This window comes from Ammospiza nelsoni, chromosome 13 (genome assembly GCF_027579445.1).
Source record: "Ammospiza nelsoni isolate bAmmNel1 chromosome 13, bAmmNel1.pri, whole genome shotgun sequence".
In the NCBI taxonomy this organism is placed as follows: domain Eukaryota; kingdom Metazoa; phylum Chordata; class Aves; order Passeriformes; family Passerellidae; genus Ammospiza; species Ammospiza nelsoni.
The window spans coordinates 3,117,501-3,139,596 of record NC_080645.1 but is presented as its reverse complement, the minus strand read 5'-3'; the positions used below and the strand labels follow the sequence as shown (position 1 = coordinate 3,139,596).

The 22,096-nt window shown below is 45.2% G+C and overlaps 1 protein-coding gene across 1 annotated transcript in view; it reads right to left on the bottom strand.

The window, feature by feature from the left end:
- Positions 1–320: 320 nt before the first annotated feature.
- WTIP (WT1 interacting protein) overlaps positions 321–22,096 on the bottom strand; it is an 85,800-nt gene continuing 64,024 nt past the window's right edge. The window contains exons 4-8 of the mRNA XM_059481671.1: positions 13,298–13,360; positions 10,468–10,598; positions 9,355–9,406; positions 7,594–7,662; positions 321–4,374 (exon numbers count right to left, since the gene is read on the bottom strand). Coding sequence (XP_059337654.1) covers positions 4,222–4,374; positions 7,594–7,662; positions 9,355–9,406; positions 10,468–10,598; positions 13,298–13,360 — 468 coding nt within the window. The 3' untranslated portion in view covers positions 321–4,221. The remainder of the gene's footprint in view (positions 4,375–7,593; positions 7,663–9,354; positions 9,407–10,467; positions 10,599–13,297; positions 13,361–22,096) is intronic.

Sequence of the window (22,096 nt, the reverse complement as noted above, 5' to 3'; positions counted from 1 at the left end):
TTTTGAAAAGGAAGTGTTCCTCAATACTGACTGTCCGACATGTGAACTAGCCAGACTGGTTAAAGCTTAATTAAAAAGTGCCAGAGTGACTAAATTCTTTTCTAAGTGCAGCTGCAGAACGTTAGCTGTGGGCACATTTTAGACCTTAATTAGTAACACTTGCACTAGAGCACCAAAATCTTTCATGAATGCAGCTGCAATCAATTAATATCAGTTAGGCATTTCTGTAGGCATACAAGGGCTCCTAAAAATTGTTTTAATGCCTACCTAGATTAAATAAAAATAAAGTAACTACATGCAACAGACTACAAAAGCAGAGATAACTACAAAATGTCTTTATTGAAAAAAGCAGATTATAGCATCTAAGGTTAAATGAAACTTCTGACTTTAATATTAAATAACTTAAGATGATAGCAAGTAGCTTCTTCTTTAGATAAATAAATCTACATTTCCCAATTTTTTCTTCAACAATCAAGGGAATCAAACACTGAAACACAAAACCACAAGTAATTCTAAAGACTAAAAGACAGAAGCACATTGAAAGGTTTTACAAGGATACATATATACAAAAATAGTTAACTAATGTATATTTTCAGCATGTAAACTAGTTACATGATATACAAACTGGGAATTCATATATTTCCTACAAAATAAAAATCAACGTTGGTCCAAGTTCTTGGAAGAAAACTATATTCTTTTAAAGAAAATGAAAATATTTCTCAAATGAAAACTTAATTTAAGTCAAATTATATACTCTAGTTACGGCATTAGTTACAGGATGAATCACAAACTTTTAAACTTTTCTTGAAACACAAGAAAGCAGCTTTTGTTTCCTTTAGAGCTTTGGTTTACTTTACTACTCTGGAATTTCTGGTCTTAAAGAGTTCCTCTAACCATGTTTTCCTTTTGAAGCTCCACCTTACAAAATATACACACACACGTGCACACAAGGAAAAGGAAAAGGAAAGAAACCCCAACAAACCCTCTCTGTAAGCTCGATTCTCTGAGTGCATTCTTTTGTTTTCAAAGGATGATTTTGGTCCTTTCTTTGGAACTCACCCTGGGCGGGAGGGACCCTGCACCTCCCAGTGGGAGGGGCAGCCTTGATGCAAATGAGAGCAGGTTGTTATGAACTTTATGGAAATATTCTGAAAGTACAGTAACAGCTTCTCAAGAACAATTGCACTGTAAAATGAACTTAGGAAGTTTTCATCTGTGTTGAACTGATTTAATGTAAGAATAATCCGTAAAAAAATCATTAAAAGGAGAGTTCTTATTTACATTATTCCCCAGGCAGGAGGTAAAATGTGCAGAAACTGTCACTAGCACTAAAGAGTACAGCACATCATTATTTTAGGTTTGATTTTATTTTTCTCTTTGATTTGAAAAAAAAAACCCAACCAAACCTGGCAAATCTCACTCAAGCCCCAGTTTTTATAGTAAATGCTGGAAAAGCAAAGCTGCACTTTGTAATACAGTAATGGAATGCATCTGTCTATAGAAAATACTAGAACAACAGCTGCTGCTTTCTGCTTTTAAACAAATTGCTTATTCTATATTGACATATTGCCTTTCAGAATTTTTACCATGGTGACACTTAACAGATCAGAACTGCACAGAACTACAAGAGACTGAAAAATCAGCATGTCAAATGAAATTAAATATTATTCTGTTCTACAGGATAATAATTTTGAAAAAAACATGAAGAAATGGTCTGGTATGTACATGTTTGAAAGCGTGCTGGCCCTTAAAAAGGATGTTGGAAACTTCAGCTGATGCCCTGATGGAGGCAAAGTGTTCAGGAAGGTGCTGGCAGGGGACTGGGCTGAATGCCAGGGTAAGTCACCTCCAGCCCTGTCCACTGTCAGTGTGAAGGTTCTGCTTCTCTACTGGTAGAGAAAAAGCATTTTTCCAGTTCAGCAAGTAGCTGTTATTGGTTCCCAGGAACATACCCAAACCTAGTCTATGTATTTTAATAATTTCTTAATCTGGGTAAAGACTGCATGTAAAGACATGCAAGTGAAAATTCCTCAAAGCTAAATGTGGTCCACAGCACCCTCCTGCAATGGAAAATGCATTCCATTGCAGCTGATGCTAGAAGTTTATCCTGAAGCTCTGGCGCCTTCCATGTTTGTAGCAACCTGAAGGAATTATCTAGTCATACAATCCACTTTAAGACATTTTTTCCCCCTTTCTCCAGCATTTGCTGCCATGTGTAATTCCACTTCTTCCTGAGGCTGTGCTGCTGACTATGGACACACAGGGAGTGTCTGCAAATGCAGAAGTGCAGGTGCACCCCTGGCCTCTCATCTGCAGGCCAGGCCTCCTGGGCCACAGTGCAGAAATGGGGCACTGACTGCACTGTAGTTACTTCAAACCCTGGCATTCACATTAAACATGTTAATTATACACCGATACATATTAACTACAAAATTACTTTGCTCAGGAGCCTTCAGTAGGACAGGTTAATCTAGGCCAAGGAAGTCTGGCAGAAGTTCAGAAATCATCCTTTTTGTTCCTTACTAACAGAAAAAATAGTTCTCAGGAATTTTTCCTGTTCCCCTTCCCCCCAGCTTTCCTCATAAGGAAATTCCACACTATCAAAAAGTTCTGTTAAGGGAGTTAATTATTCCACTTAGGAATTAGTGGCCATTGGATGCTCTTTGTGCTTTTCAAGAGCACCACAAATGGCTTTCAAAAAGTCAATGGAGCATAAGAAACTGAACTGCAGTGGTGTTGCCAAATAAGTCATTCCATCAGCCTGCATGCTGGATTGAACACGGCATCGTTTCCGAACGGCTCCGGCGGGTTCTCCAGTGCTGGAACTGGCATGGAAATGGCCCAATTTACACATGCCAAGAATCCACTCTGGTATTTCTACTTCCTCTGGGGCTGAAGAATTTCATTTTATTGTAACTTTGAATACAGTTAAAGACAGCAATGGTAATTTGCAGCTTCAGGAAGGCTGGGTCAATTCTCGTGAGAATGCAAGGGATTTTTTTGACATACAGATGTGTGATTTGCATGTAAAACATCAGCACATGGTAAAAACAAACCATTAAAAAAGATTCATCTAACTTCCTATATGGAAGACATATATTTCTCCCCAGAGGTCTGAGGGTACTGCAAAAGCTTATGCAAAACATGAAAGTGTGTACAGTCTATGTACAGCTAACACTTGTTGTAAACACTGATGTTTCGTGGTCTGACTCTCTAAATTACTACTCCTGCCATACTGCACTTTGCTTTCCAATGAAGACAATCACCATAATGAGTTTGAAAGTAATCTTGAAAAGAACACAAAGCTGAAAGGTAATACCAAACCACTGTGCCTCTCTTTAATAATGTCTCAACATACAATCATGAAGCAGTTGGTAACAAATGAAGTCGTGGATAAAACAAGCAGTATAAAGACAAGTGTACCTTTGCATAGAACCCTACTGAACAAAAAACAGGTTTGAAATATGAATTCTTTAGTAAGTGCCAAATGGTCCAGTTGATAGGAATGCATTTTGAAGCCACGGCTACACAGCCAGCAATTACAGAGGGCTGCAACTGCTGACCCTGCATGTGCCAATTTTTGGATACAATCCTCTGTACTGTGGGTTTTTCATCAGAGGCTTGCCACATTTCTTGAACAAGCCAAATAATTAATCTTTGGATGACTGTGGGACCCTGTAGGATGGAGAGCTGGCCTGACACTTCACAGAACACCTTGCTTTAACCTTGCTGAAAACTGCCCTGGCTAAAACACCTGCTTGCTGCCTATTCCCTACTTCTGGAATCTAAGTATTCTCTAAGACCAGAATTCAACAGAACTAGCTAAAATGCTAGCATTTATCTTATCATGCTTGCTGCAATATGATAAGGTGCTAACTTTTGGAAAGTAATTCTACACTCCTTACTTGGGTGTAATCTCCACGGAAGGAAGAGAGCAGGGAGTGCAGAACAGCCCTTTGTACCATTGTTTTTAGAAATGCTGCCATTTACAGTTACAGTTTAGTGGTGAATTATTTGTTCAAGTAGACGGTGTCTCAGTGAAAATGTTTAGATAAAAGAATGCATATGTACAAGATCAGAAAAGGACCCCTCACCTCTGATTCAAAAAATAAATAGCTGGTTTAGATGGTTATTACTGGAACCTCATCTTTAAAGGAACGTGAAAGTAATCTTTAGATTTTTGTCTTCTTTCCAACGGCTCTTTGATGCTGGAAATGTCTCTCAGAGTTCTGTGACATGCATGGGGTAGCTCGGAGGTGGATGTGATGGCAGTTTGATATTAAGGCGCCTGATGTGACAGCTGTGGCAGAGCAAGTGGCCCTCTAGGGGGTAACAGCGATGGCCTTCCTCATCATTGAGCTGCAAACCACAGTCCTGGAAGGAAGAGAGACATCCCAGATCAGTGAGTGACTCAGGCAGGCCCCTCCCAGCCCTGCTGCCCTGTCCTGCAGGGGCCCAGAGCTCCCTCTGCCCCCAAGGCCAGCAGCCCCCACAGCTCCTGGGATCTGCACCCTGACCACTGACATCCCTGGGATCCAACAGCACAGGCTGTGCCCAGCCTTTTGTTCATCACTGTCCCATCCTGCTCTCTTCTCCATCCAATAAATGGTGATGCAAACCAAAAGCCTAAAAGCAGCCCAGGGGCTGACCCTGCCAAACACAACCTGGAAGAGGCTTGAACAGAGGGGAGCTGATTCTGCAGCAAGGCAGATGGGGGGAGCATAGGCAGAGAATGAGAGGGGAGGGCAAAAGTGGGAGAGGTGACACAGCTTACTGCTGGAGCAGGTCTACACTTTCTCTAATTTGGAATGAAAAGAACTTAAAGACTTCAAGGCCAGTGGTCCATCTTTAGTGGAAATGCAGGTACCTCTGGGACTGACACATAACTACAGACAGAGACAAACACAGAAGCAGCTAACAGTGATCCTGCTGACCCTTATGTACACTGCAACAGAGACCACCCTGATTTCCATCACTGTAATTCTGAGGGCATTTGGAAATCACTGAAGTTTGGTACTCAGGTTTAATGTTACAAGTATGTTAAATACTTAGAAATTATTACTGTGATCAGCTCTGAGAAACCAGAGATTCTGAGTATTAATAGAAATGCACTTAATAGAAAGAAATAAAAAGCCAAACAGAACAAACTGGGTGTATAGGTGGTTTTAGTACTGAAAACAAATGCAAAGCTTTTAACTGAACACAGTGTGTAATTTTTCAGCTTTCACAGCTCAAGTTTAAATCCTCAAATTTTACAACACTGAAATAGACTGAAAATGGATTTTAAAGTAAGCTTTAAAACTGGAGTGTTAATTTAGAGAGTTCTTGATCTAAGTATCTGCCAAGGTAATTTTCTCTGTGTTGCTACATATTATATAATGATTTTATAGCAATTTATACAAGATTTAAAATTAGAATTTACCAATTTCAGATATGCCAAGTGTTTGTATCTTCTTCCCTCTCCAAAACTGAATTCCCTTCCTGCAAGGAGAAAGCCTGCCTTGTCAGCAGGTCCCAGTTCCAGAATGGGGCTCCAGTGATCTGCAAAAGGGCTTGAACCCCTCCACAGAAGCCAAGTGGTTGCATGTGAAAGAGATGACGCAGAAAAGCTGCAAATTTCCAACCTGACCACTGACTGTGTGGCACCAGCTGAGGGTGACACCAGCAGCAGCTGAGGAGTGGCTGCCTGAGTCACAGAGCCTTGCTAAAATCTTCACATCCCTACCTTGTGTACCTCAAAATCCTGCACTCACTTTTCCAGCAGCATCTGGGGACAGCAGTGTGCAGAGAGCCTCATTTGAGAGCATCAGGCACTAACCCACTGCTAACTCCTGATTGCTGTACATTAATGCACTCTGCCTTTACGGGCAGATGTGGAGGCAGCTTGATTTGCCTCAAATGGGGAGGAGAGTGGGGAAATGAATAATGAAACAGAAGGGAAAATAAACCCCCAGTGGGACACTGCAGCATGAAGTCAATAGCCTGAGAGCAGGGGAGGGAGCTGTCATCTTAGGTGAAGCCTGCACAAAGCAATAGCTGGGGGAAGGAGGAGGGAAGTTCAGCTCTCCAAATCACTGTGATTTCCTGTGCCAATTGCTCTTGAAAAATTAATAGAAATGGATGGAGTATCAGGTGTCTGTTGGAAGGACATAGCTGAGTGGATGGGACCTTCCCTACATTTAGGTACATAACAGTTCAAGATGCCCTGAATTTTATTATTTTCTTTCTCAGTCAGAAGATTCTTTGTAAAACCTTCATGCAACAGTGCCTGAAGGCAGCTGTATTTCTGTCCCTGGTGCTAACAGGGAAGATCTGTGTGGATATTTGTGTGCTGTGTCAGAGTGCCAAACCTACAGCAAAAAGGAAGGTTTTGGCTGATCCCAGCTTAGTGAGTTTGTTTCCCTTCCTTGCTGTGGGATAAGGATGAACTCAGGTCTCCTCTCTGAAGCAAGAGCACTAATTCCACAACTTGATCTGTGGCAATGAATGTTTAAATGTTCTGCACAATAAGAAACTACTCCCAAAAAAATGACAGAAAGTCAATGGTGTCCTGGTGCATTTTCCAGTAAAGAATCAATGTTCATTCAGCATGGAGAAAGCAGATCCCCTAGAAAGGCCTTCCAGTGAGAATCCTTCCCTGCACAGCCAATGTAAATTCAAATCTCCTCAGATCAGAGCCCTACAGACTGTACAGATGAGGAAAAAGACAACTGGCACCCACTCTTTGCTCACTCCCCATCCAGAAGTACTGAGAAAATTCAACCCAACCAACCAAGCCCAGCTTTGAAGCTCATATATTGGGGAAAAAACCCTCCAAAACTAATTTGGTACTGGTGATGGCAGCACCACTTCCAGCCCAGGCAGCATCCACCTGTCTGTCTTCCTCAGGAGCTGTGGGGCAGAGCCCTGCCTGCCCAGGGGGGCAAGAGCCAGGGAGGGCAGCCCAGGGGCAGAGCAGGTCCCCAGGGCAGAGCAGGTCCCCCTCAGGGCAGAGCAGGTCCCTCAGGGCAGGGCAGGTCCCCAAGGGCAGAGCAGGTCCCTCAGGGCAGAGCAGGTCCCCAAGGCAGAGCAGGTCCCCCTCAGGGCAGAGCAGGTCCCCCTCAGGGCAGAGCAGGTCCCCAAGGGCAGAGCAGGTCCCTCAGGACAGAGCAGGTCCCCAAGGGCAGAGCAGGTCCCCCAGGGCAGAGCAGGGCCCCAGGGCAGAGCAGGGCCCCAGGGCAGAGCAGGTCCCCCAAGGGCAGAGCAGGTCCCCCTCAGGGCAGAGCAGGTCCCCAAGGGCAGAGCAGGTCCCCAAGGGCAGAGCAGGTCCCCCAGGGCAGAGCAGGGCCCCAGGACAGAGCAGGTCCCTCAGGGCAGAGCAGGTCCCTCAGGGCAGAGCAGGTCCCCAAGGGCAGAGCAGAGCAGGTCCCCCCAGAGCAGAGCAGGTCCCCCAGGGCAGAGCAGGTCCCCTCAGGAGAGAACAGGTCCCCAGGGCAGAGCAGAGCAGGTCCCCCCAGAGCAGAGCAGGTCCCCAGGGCAGAGCAGGTCCCCAGGGCAGAGCACAGCAGGTCTCCCCCAGAGCAGGCCGCGCCGCCGGCCGGGCCCCGCGCTCACCTCACAGTGGTAGCACTCCACGTGATAGTCCTTGTCCATGGACACCACCCGGATGGTCTCCTCAGAGCCCTGGGGAGCACAGAGAAGGTGACAGTGGTGTCTCAGGACACAGTGCCAGTGGTGTCTCAGGAGAACATGACAGTGGTGTCTCAGAAGTGTTTTTCAGTCCCCACACAGTGCCCAGCTCGTCTGGGGAGCTGTGTCCCTGGGGGAATCCCCTGTGCCCCATGCAGCAGAGCTCTGTGACCACTGAAGGTCTTGGCCCTGGGCACTCCTCAGCTGTGCAGCAGCACTCTGGGTGTCTGGCACATCTGAGCTGCACAGGTCATTTGGGAAGTGCAGCCAAAGCCTCATGCTCAAGGAACAAATCAGTCTTGAAATCAAGTATTCTTCCAAGGGCGCCCAGGATCTGAACAAATTACCAATCAAAAACCTGCTCATTGGGTAACTTTTCCTTGTATGCATCCTGCTCTGATTTCCAGGATGTGTTCCTCTCCATCCATCTGCTGCACAGCCCTTTTGCACATGCACATGTCACTGTGTGTCCCCACAGGGACTGACATACCAGTCTGGCAGGTAATTACCTGCACAGGCTAAACCTCAGCAGAGTTGTGCAATCCTGGCTGAGCCCCAGGCCTGCAGAGCAGCCCATACCCTCCTGTAACCTCCATTCTGAGGACAGAGCTCATTAATTGGTTGCCTTGTGCTGTTTCCAGTTCCAGGTGTGGTTAGAGCACCAGATATGATGTGGACTATGTCTGAGAGAAGCTGTGGGCAAGTCAGCACCTGCACTGCCAGACTTTAACTAACCCAGGAAATCTCCCAGGGAAGGAATATGGAGTGTGTCCCGTAGTCATCAGGTGAGTCAGCACTACCACTGCCTTTTAATTCTTTTCCTTTCTTTCTTGAGAAGACAAAAGAATTCTTTTTTAAGACCCAAATTCAGTGACATTTACACAGAGATTTTCTCCTCACAACCCATCAGTACAGCAGTTCTGGTTCAGCCTTAATGGGGTTTTTTGGTGTTTGGTTGCTTGGCCAATTAACAGAAACACCAATGACAAATGAGAGTAATGTGCAGAGTGATGGAGGTGGGTGTGTGAGAGGCTGTAGCATCAGGCTTCACTGGGGCACAGCAGCTCACAGGAGGGAAGCTCTGGTGCTGTAAACATGACAGAGGAAAGGCAGGGAGATGCTGAGGCCCTTGCTTACAAATGAGCTGGTCACTGACCTCAGCTCAGAGGGTCCTGCACCCAGCAGAACACCAGGGAGCCCCACTCTGGGCTATTGTGTCCATAACACTGTCAGCATAGGCTGAGCTTGCAGGCAGCTTTCATCTGGTTCTGTTTTTGTTGTTGCCTTTTCAACCCATTTAAGAACTTCCATTCCACTGCCACCTCAGGACTGCAGACTGTGTGGTCTCCTAACAGGGCCAGTAACCATCAGATGCCTTTTCAAGGGCTTTACTCCCTGAGTTGTTCTTGGAGCCCAGTCAGTGTTTTCAATTAAATGAGGTTTCTAACAGATTGATGAAGACCTGGAAAGCACCCTAAAGATAAGAAGTACTGTGCTGTGGGAGTAGTGTGACTATTACAACCTCTGGGAATGTTTGGGAGTGACTTTACTGCTGAACTGAGTTTAATTTAGTATCTAACATGGTACAGATTCTGGAGAGGAAGGAGAAGCCTTTAGTGTGTCTTTAGAAAGTGCCCACATACCCACAGCTGTTATCCCCAGGAGTCAGTGCATGTTAAAACCTACCTGTGCTGGGAGGATTGGCTGGTTACAGGAAGCACATTTTGGTGCAAAAACCCTAGGGTGCAAGAAGAAAGAGTTCCAATCACATATAAAGCATCTTAAAAAAGCAGAAGCAAGAGAGCCATTGTAATCATGCCTTATTTTTAGTAAAATGGAGATCCACAGGATTTAAAACCCCTCTAATTGTTTGATATTCAATGAAAAGGAGATTTGGGAAAGGCTGATCTATCCCAACTTTATTGTTTAGGTCCTCCCAACCTTGAGGCACAGTGAATCCACCCCTCTTTCTGTATATGCCATTTTTCTTTCCTTCCTTTATTTATAAAACTATTCCAATTCTTCCAGAGCCTTGATGCTTGACTACAAAGCAGCTCCTGACTTAGGGACTCTGACATGAGAAAGACACAACCACGTGTCCTAAACAGGAGAGGGGCTGATTGTGGCCAGAATCTCCCAGCTAAATACAAAATGGGCTTATGGTCCTCAGCTGCATTTTATGACAGTCAGTGGGCCAACATTGACTGTGTCCTTTTAACAGTCAGATTGGCACCAACAGGGCTGAATTCAGGGTGATTTACTCCTGCTGCATAACTGAGTTATTGGCTAACTGCAGCTAAGTGCAGGATCCCATTGCCTTTTGAGTGGAATCTGGAAAGAGTCCAAAAGCAATCTCTTAAACCTCTGCCTTTTGTCAGGTAAGGCTCAGTTTGTTCTAGCAGTAACTGTTTATTACATGTGCTCTGTGTCAGTTAACAAAACTTACACTGAGTCAAGCTCTGCCAGAGCCTCTGCTCCTGAAACAGCCAGCAGAGCCTACCAACACTTGCAGAAGTGCCTGGTGGAATTAGTGTTGGCAGTCCTGAAGGAAGCAGAGGAGCAGCCCCAAGAAGCCCATCCTCTGACACAATTTGATTTTCAGCCTCACTTGGCCACTGTGTGCCATAAGGCACTGCTTAACAAACCTCACAATACTTTACAATTGCAACACATGAAAGAAGCAGTGAGGGACATCTGAGCAAACAGGAGTGACCTTTTTATTTATCACAAGGCTTATAACTACACCAGTGATTTAACTACTGTAGGTTTGCTGAGCATGCAGTGGATCTGTGTACTCACGTGTGGTAGTCTTTGACACAGTAAATATTGTTTTCCACGTCTACAGTGAAGGGGACTCCATCCAAGCACTCGTTACACACCACACAGCGGAAGCAGCCAGGATGGTAGGACTTGCCAAGGGCCTGTAAGATCTTGTGAGGCAAACAACAAAATAAGTGGATGCATGATTACATGAGATATTGTCTCCCCATAAACTGCTGTGTCTCTCTCATTTTTAATAACGACAGTGAGAAAAGCATTTCAGGATGAAATTACCACTCTGCAGATCTGTCAGCAAGGGGCCTCTTAAAACAATCAGCTTGCTTATTTTAGTGGGTTTCAATATGCTCCCAAGGAAGTGCAAGGGCTGCAAATCAGGCTAAGCCCATCAGCTTTAGCTCTGCAGGGCCAGTACTGCCAATGGAAATTAAAAATGGCTTCACAGACCTTCTCTGGGGAAATCCCAACTACAAGGTACTGGGATACAGAGTTACCTTACAAAACTTGACAGGCTGTGACTGACAGAATCCAAACTGGTCATTACTCAAAAAGTTAAATAGCAAAACAAGCAAACAAAGAGGTGCCTCTTTATTAACTAAGGATCCTAATCTCCCAGAGTTACTGACTGGTTATCACTCAGTCATAGGGGCCCATCAGTTTCTGATAAAATTCCACCACTATCCATGTGTTTGGATACTGATCCATGCACTGCCCAGGCTTTCCCCATGCTGACCTTCCCTACTGCATTTTAAAGGTTTCAGGGAAAGATTTGATTCAACCTTGGCTGAACTACTACAGACATCCCCAGTGACACTCAGTGTGGCACTGGGACATTGAGGAGGACACTGCAAGCCCATGAACGAGCCCCTGGGAAGAGTGAGACACAGCTATCACTTTCAGGCAGCTCTCAACAGATTATAAGACCAATTCCACACCATTTTGGGTGTAAGAAGTATCTTTGGAAGGTAATTTCAAAATTTCAGCTGCTAGCACAGTGCTCAGCTTGGAGCTGCTGGGAAGTTCGAGGTGAAAAATCTACACAGACCAAGCTCCCATGGCCCTATAGGTGATTCTATGAATAAAGCTCAAACCAAGAGGAAAGAAGTGCAGAAAAAAGGGCCAATTTAATTTAACCTTTATTTCCCTCTCTGATGAAGCCCTGTGATTCAGTGGCATCAGACTCTGTTTGACTGAGAATGGCACTCTGAGCCAGAGGCAGCTGGTCCCTGTGCTGGGTTGGTGCTGCTGCAGGAGCACAGTGCAGTGCCAGCCTGGCAGAGCTGTGCAGCCACAGCCCTGAGCACAGGGCAGCTCCTCACCAGCCCTGCAGAGCCCCAGCTCTGCCCCAGCTCTGCCCCAGGCCAGCACTCAGCAGGGCCGGGCTGTGCTCCAAGGCAGGAGCAGGCTGGAATTCCCAAACAGGAGAGCTGAATTCCTGGAGCTCCCAGAGCTGTTGCCTTTTGTCAGAGCACACTTGCTGATGGGAGAGAGGCAGACAAGCACCTGCCAAGCTTGCAGCTACTGGGTTCCACCAGTGAGGTATTATGGACTCTCGCCTGGATTCTGCAATTAAGGACCAGCTCAAAGCAAGCACGTCAGGATTCCCCTCCCCCTCCCAGCATGACACAGCTCCAGAGATTTGCTCCTGGCTAAAACGAACAATATCCTTGTCCAACCAGTGGTGCCAGAATGTGAGCCAGAATCCTCATTAGTGAAGTCCCTGTTCCAGCTCTGACTGAACCTCTGTGCGTGCAGCACACCAGCTACTCCTCTTAGGCACACAGAGCTTCATGCACACTTTAAAGCAAGAGGAAAACTGCAGGATCTGCCCTTCTTTGTTGTGCAAACCACTTCACTGGGTTTGGGAATTTCTGCTTAGGAAGAGCACACATAACTCTTCTTACTTTCAGCCCCTGAAAGGATGCCAGTAGGATCTGGCCAACCCAAAGCTCTTTGATTTTATTTTTATTACAAAAGTAGCTCTGACTACTGGCTCCCTAAAAATCCCAGTGGCAATAATGCATTTTAAATGACGTGGAGCAAGCAACAGAGGGTAAACAAAGTAAATCACAAAACAGGTGACAAATCTCAGCACTATTGATAATGTGTCCCTCTCTGCTCTATCCCAGATTCCACCCACATGACAGAGCTCTGGTTATCTACTGTCTTACAGAGCACACCCACCATGTTCCTTCACCATATTCTCATACAAAGCTCTGCTGTACTTCCCCCTTTAGTATTAAAATTCTATTTTATTTTGACTCACAAATGGCAGAGTGTCGCAGACATTTCTCCACAGAAATCCTTTCTTTCAGATTTCTGCGTCTTCGGGAGGCCAGAGGCCCCCGAAGAGAAGGTAAACAATTACTATCAGCTGCTGGGGAATGCAACAGGAACACCTTGATTGGCTCATTTTCTATGTTTATAATTAAGAACCAATCACCAGTGCAAGCTAGGGGACTGAGTCCTTGAACACAACTTTGTTGTAGATTCTTTTCTATCTATGTCTAGCTAGCCTAGCTGCTCTGCAAACCTCTCTCCTTATTCTTTTTAGTATAACTATAATGTATTATATCATATATTAATAAATTCAGCCTTCTGATTCAAGAAACAAGATTCACCGTCTCTCTCTCACCAGCCAGAGTAATAGCCTTCCATGTTCTTAGGTAGCAAAGAAGCCCAACTTTCTGCCCCTAATAGTAGTAATGGAGCATGTAAGTATTTTTATTTACTGCCTCAGTTTCAAAACCTATGTTGACAGCAGTGAAGACACAGTACCAGCCTGGGTAGGGAAAAGCAGATGTCCCACAGTGTCCCAAGTTACCTGTCATTAGGAGTTTAGGTCTCTTACCATTTCCATTATGAGGTGTCCACAAACAAAGCACTTGTCTGCTGTTTGCTGAAAACCTGAATACTGTTAAAATGACACAAAAGAAAGGATCATTAGTAGCCACTCCTCTAGCCACAGAAATACATTTTAGGTGAAGGCTGTGCTATGTGTGACACAGGTTTGGGAGACAGTGACTCAGAAGCCTTCACTCAGCTCTTGCAGCATGTTCAGAGACCAGTCTGGCCTTCTGATCCACTGCAATATTTCCACTGAGATTCCCCATGTAACAGTATTATTTTAAGTTTGATTTTTTAAAGTCTTTATGGAAAGTTTGTGTTTCCTGTGCAGAAATTAGCTTGAATTGTCTCTTCTGGTGGTTGTTTTAAATAACAGAGAGCTCACCTCCCAAACCCTGCTCAGCTGGCTCAAATCAGCCACCTCAGACTTGGACCCTCATTTTACTCAGTGTTATTTGCAAGCTAGAAAAATGACCCCAGGCCCAGGAAGGATTTGGCTGCCCTGTGGATCCCAAGCCTTGCAGGCAGGGAAGGATCCAGCAGAGCACCCACTGGGGTTTGGGCTCACTGCACAGTGTGGGCAGCAGGAGGTACCTCAGGACAATGGTGCCAGCCCACACTGCAGTGCCAGGGCATGGCTGTGGGGAGAGGCTGTGCCTGCCTGGCACCAAAGCTCTGTGCTCCCTGCCTGAGCAGTCCCAGCCTTAACTTTGTGCTCCTGTCCCCAAAGCAGATCCCATTTCAGATGCCAAGGTCTGCTTTTAGCCCTCTGTTTAGAGGCACAGAAAAACCATCCAGGTCATCAGAGTGACCTCCAAACAACAGCCTACAAACAAGAGACATCTTCCTGAGGGACTCCAGCCTTGTGAAACTGGTGTTTGCAGGGGCTGAACCCTCACCCTGTGCAGCCCATCTCAGGTGAGGGCTGTGTGAGCACCATCCTGCCTGTGCCCACCCACCCGGGGCAGTGCAGTGATGCTCCTCTAGCACAGCTCACCTCAAATGTGCTTCAGCTGCACAACACAAAAGATGAGGAAGGGGAGGATGAATGTAAAGCAGGCTCCTCTCCCAGAACACAGGTTAATTGGCTCAGGCACCTAATGCATCCTCTGAGCCCAGCAGAGTGTATCTTGCTCCATTCCCCCCTGGTTTAGTGGGGATTAACTGTCCCCTCACATCAAAAGCCTGTGCTTCCCTGCCTGGAGCTGCCATATGTTTTCTTTTTTTATTGGGGTGAGGGGATTACATGTTATGCTGGATCAATAGGTTGGAGACAAAATTATTGTTGCTATGCAACAAAGTGATTCTGTAGGAAAAGGTCTCCCAGACACTTCGATGGGCCCAGAAGTCAGTAAACGATACAGCAGCTGTCACACCCAAAACTCACTGTGCCCTAAGAAAAACAGCTTGTGCAGGCTTAAGAAACTTTGAAACTTCCCTGGAATAGATCAGGGTGCTGAAGAACAAATACAGAGGTGGCAGTCCTAGCTGACACTACTTTTATTTGCTTTTTTGTTTTCCTTACTGATGCAGGAAAAAGGTCTCAGTGCTTGGGATGTCTCCTGGCTGCCCCCTGGCTGGACTGCTCCTAGGGCTGGGAAGCCCAGGCTCACTGAAACAGGTGGGCAGCTCCTAGTGACACAGACAGCAGAGGATTAACAGCAGCACAAATCCAGCTAATCTAAAATCCTGCTGGAATGAATTTACCAGTCCCATCTGGCTGTCATTTGATAAGGAATGCAAAGGAGCACTCACCCAGCTATTGATGAAGAGGGGACATTATTCCCCAGGAAGAGAATGGCATGGTGGTCAGATTAATGGCATTTATTGCTAACTAGATTGTCATAAATTATACTGTTTGTCAGAAAGAAAGGCTTTGCTGACACAAAATCTCTCTTTATAGAAGTAACCCTATTAAATTAAAACCATGATTTGTTTTTAACAAGAGAATTGTTATTAGTCAAACACATCCAGAACTGGATTAGCCCATTAAGAAGACTTTGCAAAATGGCAGCAAGTGCAGTGACAAAACATTTCCCATGCTCAGGGAGCTGTCCTTTAGCACTACACTCCTCTCTCCTGGTCACAGGGTCAGTCCCAGACAGACTGAAGGTCTGGGTCAGTGACATCAGGGGTTTGGATCCAGGTCTGCTTGTATTTTAAACCTATTTGGGCTGGAAAAGAGTAACAGCCTGAGAGCCCAGCAGCACTGTTTCTACAGGATGGCACACTGGGGGCACTGCTGCTAAAAGCAATAAATGACTTTCTCAACATTTCTGGAGCTGACTGTGAACTGCTTCTTTGCACTTTGATCCTAACTTGGAGTGTTCAAATAAAGCTACTGTACTAAGCTTTGAATTTTAGAAGCAGAATTTAAAAGTCTTTAATTACTAATTAAAATTGTCAACGTCTGTCTTTGAAGCACTTGATTATTACCAACCCTCACAGTCCTGTGTGTGCAATGGGAGAGGAGCTGTGACTTGCTCCAGACTGCAGCCAAGGCAGAGGAGCCTCTTCATTATCTCAGCACACCAGGAGCCTCCTGGGGTGGGCTCCCAGCAGGGCTGGAGGGAGCAGCACTGGTCCCAGAGCTTGTGAGTAGGGAACTGAGAGAGGAGAGGGTTTGCTACACAGACTCAGAGCCTTTCTCATTACTGACAGAGTCAGAGCAGTAAAAAGAGCTTTTGAGCACAGCCCCCATCCAATCTGGAGACATGAAAAGCAGGCTGAGGTGAAGCAGTGAGGTGACAGCAAGACCCTCATGGAGCAGCCAAATCTCAGCTGTGGTTCTTGTTCCTGTGCCATTCACAGGCTCAGTTTCATTCAGGATCTAAGCACGTGGGGCTCACTTCTAGCCTTCCTCTAGAAATGGGTTCCCTCTGTGCCAGGTTCTTAAAAAGGTATTTTGTTGGCAGAGCAGTAAAGTGATGTAAATACACCAATGTCAGTCTGGATGGGAGCAGTCAGAGGTCTATGGACACTCTATCCACAACAAATGGGAACTGTAATTTTGAGCTCTCCCTAATATTCATTACAGATGCTCCTTGAGCACATATAAAAACACTGAGAGAAGTTGTTAATAAATGACCAGCTCTGAAATTCAAAGCTGAAAATGAAGTGTTACCCTTTACTGTCCCTTCTGTGACTCAGCAGTACAATGCTGGGTACACCAGGATGCAAAGGAAACAAAGTGCAAGTTGAAGAGCTGGCATATTATTTCTCCTGTTTTCTTAATTCTGGTCTCAGCTGTTTTCTTCCTTATTTACCTTGTCCTTGTCTTCTCTACCAGGATAATAAAATCTCATTTTATATGCACAAATGAAGACTTTGTAATTTAGCTCCTCAGCGATACTTATATAAAATAAGACTCTGGAAAGCTAAATAAACATTGAGAACTATGTTAATTATGTTAGAATAGCAGAGTAAAAATAAAGTAGAAGACTTGGCTGGCTGAACTTTTCTTTTGTTTGTTGTCCAATATACTTTGATTATCAAACAGACCAAAAAAAAAAAAAAAAAAAAAAAACCCAAAAAACAAACAAAAAAAGAAACAACTCCAAAAAACCTCTAATGATCCTGTCCAAGAATCTTTGTTTCAATGTAAGAGGAAAACAAGACCCCTTCTGTCCTGAATATTTAGGCCTGTTAGTATCCTCCTGTGATAATCTTGGGATTTATAATTCTTCTGTCTAATATGCAATATATCTAAAAGAAATTAACAATGAATTTTGAGCCTACAATGAACAATTATGCATGGAGGATAATCCCACCAAGTACTATGAGAAACAATTTCCCCTGCCCGTTCTCAGTCCTGCAGCAAACCTTGGTTGTCTACCAGGGTCTTTTAAAGTTTGATGTTCCCATCGTGATTTCCAAAAGAAAAACATTCAGAAAACAGTGCTCCTGAAAAAGGCTTCAGGACCAAACTCTCTACCTTAGGCAATGTCAGGCCTTTGAAAAGCCATGGCACTGCTCCTCCCTCCATCTGACTGTGCCCAGGGAGGGGCTGCTGCTCTTCCCTGCTGTTCTGCACTCAGCAAAACAAAACCTTCCTCCTGGAAACAGAGCCTGGAATCTCATTCAGGCCCTTTTGCCTCTTTGATGAGGATGTCCAAAACCTGCTGAAGGTTTGTGCAAGCAGAGCCAGCGGTTACATTGCAGTGGGTGTGGCAGCTGCTGCCCTGGCAATGGTATGAAGCTGTAAAATCTCCAATTCACTGCTGCAGCACTGCACATCACCCACTGCCCAGCCCAGGCCTGAGATCCCTCTCTTTCACACTTTCAGAGCTTTTGAGTGGGATGATAAGGAGGTTTTGCCAAAATGCTTCAGGCATTTAATTCTGAAAACTGATTTCTGAATTGGGTGCTATGCTAATAATGTATTCCCACCCCAGGCTGCCTGTAATCCCTCACAGACTCTCTGCTCCTTGCTTTCCCATTAGCAGAGCATCTGTCCTCTCACTGCTGCATTGTTTGCTCTCTGCATGGGACCCTCACTACATGAGACACAACAATGTAAGAAATTCATGGGATCACATTAAGAGAGGGAGTAAATATCAAATTTGGTTTCATGCAGATGGGGTTTTGTTGTTGTTTTTACACACATATTCCAACACAGTGATTAAAATGAACTGGACAAAATGGGGCCTTCTCAGGCTCAAAGATAAAGGAGCCTCATGGCAGGTGACAGGGTAACTACAGGAAAATAGTCCAGAACTTCACTCCCATCCTGCTGAAACCCCCTCATATACCCTGTGCTTGACCCTGCCTTGCAGTCTGTGAGGAAACACTACACAGCACTTTGCCTTCTTGCTCCTGTCTTTCCACTTTGTTGTGTTTGAAGGACAAGGACTGGGCAAGGAGGGACTCCATGCTCTGCACAGAGGCAGCAGAGGTCTGGCCATGCACAGAGCTGTGCCAGAATTCAGCTGATCCTGAACTCTGCCATTGTACAGCCCCTAAGAAGAGCCCAGCCATGAACATCCTACAGAGACCCTGACTGGGCACTCACCAAGGCTTCTTGCTGTGTGATTGATTAGGAGCCACTAATGATTTTCTTAACTAGATCTTCCTTAAACAAACTCCTGTGGGAGCATCACAGTGATAGTGATCAAGAAAAAAGGCTGAATCAACAGCTTTAACTCTGATCATATTACAGAGCCCAACATTTACTGACCTGATTCACACTGTAAAGCACTTCACACTGCACAGGGCTGTAACTCTGCTGCAGGTTGTTTACTGTCCCTGCTACATCTACTGCACACACTGAAAAAGCTGTTTACACAAGAACCTATCTTCCTGGAACAAAAATCATCTGGATTTTATTCAAAAACAGTTGTTGAGAGATTTCAATTCAGAACATAACAGCAGCTAATAGCAACGTTTATTACCAAAGTGGAAACTTTCTCACATAGGTCTTTTTCTAACCCTCCCATAGAAAAAAATTAATGCTGTCTGCTTACAAGTGTTTGGCAGGAGTTAAGACATCATTAGAAAGGGCTCTAGTTCTTTTAAGTGTGCTTCAGTTATTGTAATTTACTTTTCAATGGAATATTAAGAAAAATGGATAGTCTGACTATTTGGATCACCATCTCAAGGAGAAATAGTGGAGTGATTATCTGGCATGAAACCAGCTGGAGTTGGTAACAGGCTCTTCCAACATTCCACCAGCAAATGTAACACTAATGGGAGAGTTACAAAAGGTAGTGAGTAGTGATACATCTCAGAAAAAAGCCTGTCTGCCTGTCCTTGTCTCCTTTACCATGTCCCAGAGAGTGATTCCTCCAACTCCTTCAACAGCCTGCAGCCCAGTTCAGGAAAGGCTGAGCACAGACCTTGCTGACACTCTGAACTTTCACTGCATTATGTTTCTCTGTGTTATCACCTGGGCCTGGGTACCACCTGGGAATTGCTCTTTAATAAACCTGAGATGTCTCAGGACTCCCAGTGCATCCCAGTGAGCCCTGTGGTGACTCCTGCATGTGGTGCTCTCAGCCTGCACCCTCAGCTTCTCTCATTGTTTATGGGCCCCAGCTTTAAAACTTTGGGGAGAATCCCCAGGAGAAAACCCAGGTGTCCCCTGCAGACAATGGGACTTCAGCCACCAGCTTCAATGGACTTGAAACTTCTTGATCCAGGATACAGCACTCTGGAGTTGTGTTGCAGTAAGAGGCAAACCCAAACTGTCAGCTCTACACACTCTTCATGCTGATTCACATCCAAGTCCACAGTGCAGAGGCAGACCAATATTTGACCGATATCCCTACACTATGAAACTTGAATTTTAAGGGTCAAATCTGTAGGTTTGACCCAATGCTTCAATTCAGAATACCCCAATTAATCATCATTACTGTCAAACTCATTTATAAAATACACCCAGAACCACTGGCATATTACAAACTTAGGGAAAATGAAGGAAGAAAATTATTCAAATGTTTTTGGCAGGGAGGGGCTGGAGCAAGACACACACAGGCAGCAACAGGACTGCACTCCCTCATGCCCCCATCAGGAACAGGCTATAAATGTCTGCCTTTGTTTTCAGTGACACCAACACTGACTCTGGAACCTTCTGTCCCAACCTACAGCAACCAGCACCTTGAAGACACTCAAAGACTTCCTTACGCTTCTGTACCTCAGGAATATTGCAGCAAATCCCTTTCTAAGCTTTGATTCCATCATTCTTTAAACTTATCAATAAACTCCCCTATCTGTCTGTTCTCTGTCTGTCTGTTCTCCACACAACATCCTCCCAGTTATCTACAGCTCCATGTGCTCTGTGATTCCCATCAGATAGGAAATGGACACAAGCTGCAGCTTCAATCATTCACCTTTTCAACTGAGTCTGTTTTTTTCTAAGAGTCCCACTTAGCAGAAATGGGCTCTGACTAATGCACCAGTCCCAGGGCTCCCTCCCAAGGGGGACTTCCAAACATTTATAGCCACTGAGATGGAAAATCAAACCTCTGACTCCAGCTGACACCAGCTTCCATTACACTAAATAAAAACTATCTTCTGAGAGCCCCAGCAAGTGGGACAGGCCATTTCCCACACTGCCAGCCCTGGAAAACAGCATGTGCACAAACTGAGAAGAAAAGCCTCATTAGTATTAATATTTCCATTGCAGCCATGCCCAGGGGCCCTGGCTGGGGTAAGGGTCTTGCTGTGTTTGGTGCTTCAGGAGATGAAGGTGCAAACCCTGCTCTGATGAGCTGCTCATCCCTCAGTGAGATCCTGTCCCTTCCCAGGAAAGGCTGAGCATTTCCATTTCCCAAATGCTCCTGAGTGAGATCCTGTCCCTTCCCCAGGAAAGGCTGAGCATTTCCATTTCCCACCTCAGGTGCTCCTGAGTGAGATCCTGTCCCTTCCCAGGAAAGGCTGAGCATTTCCATTTCCCAGTTCTCCTGGGTGAGATCCTGTTCCTTCCCAGGAAAGGCTGAGCATTTATTTCCATTTCCCAGCTGCCTCCTGCTCCTGCACACCCTGACAACCTCTGCATTTCTGATCTCACTGTGACATTTACAGTTGTGGATGTGAGACCAGGCCCTCTGTGCCCTCTGTAGCCAACTCCTGCACTGCAGAGACCAGCAAAGAGAAGTGTCCTGGTTGGGGTACCAGTGGCTGGGCAGGGGAGAAAGGGATCCAGAGCACCACCAGAGTGGATGGAGAGGACAAGAAAGGCTGGAGAGAGACTTCAGGGCTGCAAGAGGCTCTGCTGGGGCTCTGGACTGATGCCCTCCTCCTGCCACAGCCCTCTGGAGCTGGGGAGGGCAGGGAGAGCACACCCAAAGGCTCCTGCAGGTCTGGAGTGCACTGAGTCTCTTTATGGCTGGCCATGTGCAAAATGAAGCTTTTAGAGCCTTTCTCGGTGAGGATTTACGGGCAGAGTTCCTCCAGTCTTGCTCACTGAAATGGATGAACAGCTCTAGATGAAACTTTCAACAACTAATGACAGCAAAGGCAGCCAGAGGCAAAAACCTAGCATGAAGAAGTTCAGCCTAAATGATTAAATTTGGCAAAGTTTTAAGACAGTGAAAGAGAAAATCTTACAAGGGGAAGTTTGGGATGACCTTAGAGCAGAGCACTGCAGCCTGTGGTGTCTGAAATAGGTTATTTCCAGAGCATCTGAGCCTCTTCCAGTAGTGCATTAAGCAATGTAACTAACATCTGTCACGAGGTTCATTTTCCCTCTCATCTCCTCCCTTGAGGGAAATTCTCTCATTTCTTAACCTCTACTGGACCCCTACTCAGTAATGTTCATTACCTCAAGAGAAGGGAAAGCCTATCAAAAAGAGGGAAAAAAGCAAACAGATAGATAGTAGATCTAAGATTCAGGCTGCTTTGGTGACATTTTTAAAGTGTTTTTTGCCAAGCAAAACAGTATTTTAAAAAAATAATGAATTCTTTACGTGATATTTAAGCATAGAAAAGGAAAGAGAAATTAAAATTATTTTTCCTTCACCCCTGATTATGCAGCAATTTATCAACAAAATGAAACACGAACATCTGACTGGGATTATTTATTATACAGTAAGGCATTTATTTTTTGTTCACTTCACCAGGAACAGTGTCTCTGTTATGGCTAGTTAGCCATCTGTGTCCAAAGAGCTTTCAGGAAAGGATTAAACTGTTATTTGTTTTATTTCCTTTCATGAAATAACAGCTCCTAACAGGGCTGGGGCAACACTTGGGTCTTGCTGGACTTGTTACTTTAAGGTGGCATTTAAAGGAGTAACTGGACATTCCTTAGGGCTAAAGCAAAGCAATGTGAAGTGTGGGGGTTGTTTTTGTTCTTTTTGGTCCTCAC